General features: G+C 40.8%; 1 protein-coding gene across 1 annotated transcript in view; it reads left to right on the top strand.

The window, feature by feature from the left end:
• The first annotated feature begins 913 nt into the window (after positions 1-913).
• The window catches only part of LOC109932049 (tubulin delta chain-like), a 30312-nt gene continuing 25227 nt past the window's right edge, over positions 914-5998 (top strand). Inside the window, exon 1 of the mRNA XM_048596163.1 lies at positions 914-1073. Within this exon, the coding sequence (XP_048452120.1) occupies positions 914-1073 (160 nt within the window). The remainder of the gene's footprint in view (positions 1074-5998) is intronic.

The raw sequence follows: 5998 nt of genomic DNA, 5'->3' as shown, positions 1-5998 counted from the left end.
AGAGAGATTATAGCATAGACTTGTGAGAATGGATCTAAGGTTTAGGAACTTTAGTTATGTGAGAATTTTGGGCTGTTTTCCTTGAAGAAGAAAAGATTGAGAGGAGATTTGACAGATGTATTCAATATCATGACAGGAATGGACAGAGTAGGTAGGGAGAAACAATTTCCGCTGGTGGAAGGATCAAGAACCGGAAGACACAGTTTTAAGTTGTTTGACAAAAAAATGGCAATGTGAAGAAAGAAACATTTTTACCAAGTGAGTGGTTTGGATCTGTAATGCACTCCCTGGGCATGTGGTGGAGGCAGATTTATTCATTGCTTCCAAAAGAGAATTGCCTTCTTATCTGGAGAATTCCCCTCCCTAAGGACATTGTGGGTCTACCTACAGCACATGGACTGCAGCGGTTCAAGAAGGCTGCTTCACCACCACCTTCTCAAGGGTAACTAGGGATGGGCAATGAATGCTGGCCATCCAGTGACAACCCTGTCCCACAAGTGAATAAAAAATAGTTTGCAGGACTATGGGAAAAAGACAGCGCTGTGGAACTCTGTGATTTCCACTTGCTGTGAGCCGATATGGACACAACTGGCTGAATGGCCTTTTTCTGTGCATTCTATGAATCTATTTACATATAATTTGGGAGCAGGAGTAGGCCTTTGTCTCTCCAAGCCTGATCTATCATTCACTAAGATTATGGCTGAGCTAGTTGTGGTCTTGGCTTCATTTTCTTATCTGCTCCCCTCCTCCTTCCATAACCTTTGACTCCCATGTCTATTGAAAATCTATGTAACTCAGCCTTGAATATATCTATTTGATTCTATTCTGTCAACTATATAATTCAGTGATTGTTACTGTTTTGATCATATAGTGGTTATAGTGATTATTCCAACAGGAGATTCACTGAAACCTAATGAGCCACAATCTATTGACAGGGTATCATGGACTGCGGACACAGAATGACAACAGTTTGCTTAATCGCACCTTGGATAGCTTCCGGAAGGAGGTGGAGCGACGCGATGCCTACTGTGGGGTTATACTGTTACACAGTCTGACTGGTGGCACAGGATCTGGTGAGAAAAGCAAACAGGTCAAAGGTTAATCAAATAGCAAGAGGACAGAAGTGGTTTCAACTGACCTCTGTTATGGTGAACTGTGTGTCATATTGTGAAAGCTCCACTTGAAACACATGGTCTGGGTTCAAACTGCGCACTGTGACTTCAGCATATAATCCAGGCTAATGCCATTATGAGAATGTTGCACTGTAGATGCCAAGTGAGTTGTTAAACTGAGGACCCTGCTTGCCAGTTTGGATTAATGTGAAAGATCCACTGTTTTTTTTTGAGGAGCAGGGGAGTTTTCCCAATGGTGTCTGTATGAAAATTGCACTATTTATTGACTTTAAACAAGCAACTTTGTTATCACTCTCCCAGTTTCAGATTTTTCAGTGCCTGGATGTATGAAAATCTAAATAGGAAAATAACTTAGGATGAACTAGCTCCCCCTCCCCAACATAAATCGTCAGCATCACAGGAAAAGTCTCCATGTATCCTTGGTGCCATATTTGCTACTTAAATTTCTTACAAGATCATTTCTGCCTAAGCAAGTTCCAGCTATCAGTGGAAAATATACAGCGAATTAGCATTTGCTGCAAAATCCAGCAACTAGCTCCATAAGGTTACTATTTTCTAGGGTACAAAGAAACACTGAAGTTAATTTTCCCCAAATCTAGTATAGAACTGTAGAATTAGCTTGTGCAAAAGGAAGTCAGGCTGTTTCTATGAAAGGGCTTAGACACATTCCTCCACTTTTTCTCCATCACCATGTAATACTTTCCTTTCCAATAATTTATTTAATTCACTTTTAAAATCACAATTGAATCTACCTTCAGAGATAGTAGGAACTGCAGATGCTGGAGAATCTGAGATAACAAGGTGTAGAGCTGGATGAACACAGCAGGCCAAGCAGCATCAGAGGAGCAGGAAGGCTGATGTTTCGGGCCTAGACCCTTCTTCAGAAATCTACTTTCACCACCCTTTCAGTCAATGCCTTCTAGACTATAAAACATTTTCTCCTCTACCACCTCTATGTTTTTTACAAGTTCCTTTACATCATTGTCCTCTGATTATTGACCCTGCTGCCACTGAAAACACTTTATTCTTATTTAATCTATTAAATCATTCAATGATTTTAAATATCTCGATAAATATCTCATAACTTTCTCTGCCATAAGAAGAACAATCCCATCTTTCGAGAATAATCTATTGTTTGGAATAATTTGTTAGAAAGGGCTATTCTATAGTCCTATTCCTTTCTTACCCACAGCTCTGCATTTTTTTCAAGTATTATACAATTTCCATGTATAAGTTATAATTGAATCAGTTTCCACTGTTTGAACTGAAAGATGATTTACTTAAAGACAGGATTGTATTTGGCATAAGAGATCCTATTGAGAGAGGACAAACTCACTTGCAGGAAAGTGAGTGACATGTGCCAAAGCATTGAGATTGAAGTCAGCAGCTAAGGCATGTTCATAGCAGAACAGACCAGGGGTTGCCTTATGCTGATTAATACTGCAGGCCCGAAGGGGAGAATTATCACACAAGAAGTGACACTTGCTAAATTAAGCAACTGGTGATAACAGTCCTAGTATTGATAGATTATAATGTAAATGATGACGTCTCCCTGCAGTGTGATGCCAGCATGACGAGACTCGGAACAAACTTAATCTAACAAAGACAACTAAGTGCATTTGTATTAAGGGTGTTAACACAAATGGAATGATGCTATTCTAAGATTGAGATAGAATGCCTCACCATTGTCTTTGCTGGAAGAAACAAAATGGCAGTTGAATTTCTTCACAAGACACTTCAAAGCATTTTCCTCAAGCCTTTGTTACCTGTCCCTGAAAGATTTTTAGTCCAGTTGGAGAGGTAATATCGCAATGTGACATACACACAAAGGAAGCAGATGTATGTTGCAGACAAAATGTCAAGAGCAGCATTCCTAGTGAAGAAAGTAGACAATGCTATGATAGAATGTGAAATCTTCCAGATTCAACTTGAAGAATCAGTTTGCAACGCTCTCGAATTCAGCAACTGTTTCATTTAACAGATGAGTGCCTTCCTCCAATTAAGTGAGCTATCCAACAAGATGCAACTCTCCAAGTTTTGCAAGAAGTGATGAAAGGATGAGCTTGAAAGCAGTCAAGGTCACAGTCCAAGATGGAAGACACCTTGACACTTCTGGAAATCTGTTTCTTTCTTCAATATACTCAGTGGCTTTGCCTCTGCTACCATATGTGATAGACAGTTCCACAGGCTCATCACCCTTTGAGTGAAGAAATTTCTCCTCATCTCAGTCCTGAAATGTATCACCACATTTTCTGAGACTGTCATCCCTTGCTCTTGACCCCACTCCCACCCTATCTCCTTTTTTATCTTTTGTTTTTAAAAGGGCAAAAATCTTTCACTATACTGGTGGGGAAGTTCAGGGTTAGTCGTTGACACAGAAGGAGGTCATTGAAAGAGCTGTCCAGTGAGTTCAACAATGCAGCTCTTTCAACTCATTAGGAAGAAGGGTCACTGGACTCTGCCTTCTCTCCACAGATGCTGCCAGACCTGCTGAATTTCTTCAGCAATTTCTGTTTTTGTTCCAACTCTTTCCCTGTTGTGTTGCAGTTTTTTTTTCTTTTTTAAATTTTTCAAACTCACTGTGTCAGGAAAGTTCTCCTCACTATGTCCCATGTTCTATTGTTATGTATTTCTTACTGATTGTGGTAACCTCCCTGAATATTGAACAGCTCTATTATGTCTCACCTTAACCTGCTCTGGAGAGCAGGGTAGCTCTGTGGTTAGCACTGCTGCCTCACAGCACCAGGGATCTGGGTTCGATTCCATCATCAGGTGATGTCTGTGTGGAGTTTGCACATTCTCTGCATGGTTTTCCTCCCAAAGATCAGAGATGTGCAGATTAGGTACATTGGTCATGCTAATTACCCATAATGTCCAGGGATGTTAGGTGGATTAACCGTGGGAAATGCAGGGTTACAGGGATAGGATAGGGTGGTGGGTCTGGGTGGGACGCTCTTCAGAGGTTCAGTGCAGACTCGTTGGCCAAATGGCCTGCTTCCAAACTCTGGTGTTCTATGATTCTCTGTTCTAAGAAGATCAATCTAGCTTCTTCATTCTTTAAATTCTTTAAATCTCTCTTGGAGACTTTGCAAGATCTTGCCCGTTCCTAAAATGCGATCACCAGAATTGAGCACAGTACTCCAGCTGAGGCCTAATCAGTGATTTGTAATGTTTTACTTGAGCTCCTTTGCTTTTGTATTCTATGGCTCCACTAATACAGCCCAGGGTCCCATCTGCCTTTTAAGAGCTTGCTATTGTCAAAGATTTGTGGAAAGGACTTCCCAGCTCTCTCTGGACCCACACCTCCTTTACAGTTGTATTCTTTAAATTATATTGCCTCGACTCATTCTTCCTCCTAAAATGCAATATTTTGCACAGCTTGACACTAAATGTTTAACCTGTTTTCATAATCATAGTTCACGCATGAAATGGAGCTGATAAACAGACACTGGAGCAGGCTATTTGCATTTGAGCTGTAGAGTGGCTAGATGAGAGAGCACCTTCAGTGGGTGGCGTGAAACAACTGAAGGGCAATTGTCATCAACCTGAACGAGTAACATAATATTTTACACCAGAATTTCAATAGAAGTGTCTCAAGAACAGATAATACAAAATTACTTTCCCCTCTAAACTGCCGAGATCACACAAACTGGTCATGCTGAGTTAAGGAGTACATTTTGGTTTATTGTGTCGAGAATAAAGTGCTTGAGAAGGAAAGTGACCTCTCCCCTGCTGCTTTTACACAAGATAATAAAACAAGTGGGAATGCACAAGCAAGGCATAGCCTGTTATTTTCTGTTCCTGGGAGGTTTAGCACTAGACACTGCAGCTAAGCAGGATTTGTAAGTCTTTGCAGTTTACCACTCTGTGCTTCCTTCAGGCACTGATTCTGCACTGCATGCACTGAGATTCAGTTCCGCAGGAGACAACAGCTCTCTGTCCTTATACACAGTGGTAAATCTATCTACCTCGACCTTGAAAATGTTCAATGACCATGCCTCCACTGCTCACTGGGAACGCAGCTTCACAGATCACCAACCCTCTCAAACTTAATATTTCTCCTTAACTACTTCTTCAGTGGGAGATCCCTTATTTTTAAACTCTGTTCCCTAGTTCTAGTCTTTCCCACAAGGGGAAACATCCAAGGCAACATCCATTTAGAGACAATCTAACCCTTGACATTCAGTGGTCTTATCGCTGTTAAATCCCGCACTGTCAACATCCTGGGTGTTACCATTGACAGAAACTAAACTGGGTCAGACCAACCATATGAAATTTGTGGATACAACAGCAGGTTAGAGGCTAGGAATTCTAGTACCACACTATAAGAAGGATGTGAGTGGATTTCAGAAAGAGGCTAATGAGAATGGTTATAGGGATAAGACACTTCAGTTATGAGGAATGATTGGAAAAGTTGGGACTGTTTTCCTTGAAGGAGAGAAGGCTAAGAGGAGATTTGATAGATGTTTTCAAAATTTAGGGGTCTGTCTGGGTGAATCTGTTCTCACTCACGAATACAGCAACATCCAGAAGGCACAGATTTAAAGTGTTTTACAAAAGAAGCAAATACGAAGTGATAAAAATCTTTTTTACTCCACAGGTAGTTAGGATCTGGAATGCAATAAAAGAGGCAGGTTCAACTGAGGCAATGAACAATTAGTTCAATATAAACAATTTGGAGGGTTACAAGAAAATAGTGGGAGATTGGCATCAGTTTAGAATGCTTAGAACATAGAACATTACAGCGCAGTACAGGCCCTTCGGCCCTCGATGTTGCGCCGACCTGTGAAACTAATCTGAAGCCCATCTAACCTAAACTATTCCATTATCATCCATATGTTTATCCAATGACCATTTAAATGCCC

The sequence above is a fragment of the Rhincodon typus genome, chromosome 4 (genome assembly GCF_021869965.1).
Source record: "Rhincodon typus isolate 14 chromosome 4, sRhiTyp1.1, whole genome shotgun sequence".
Classification (NCBI taxonomy): Eukaryota; Metazoa; Chordata; class Chondrichthyes; order Orectolobiformes; family Rhincodontidae; genus Rhincodon; species Rhincodon typus.
The sequence above is the reverse complement of the archived record's forward strand: the minus strand, read 5'-3'. Positions and strand labels throughout refer to the sequence as shown.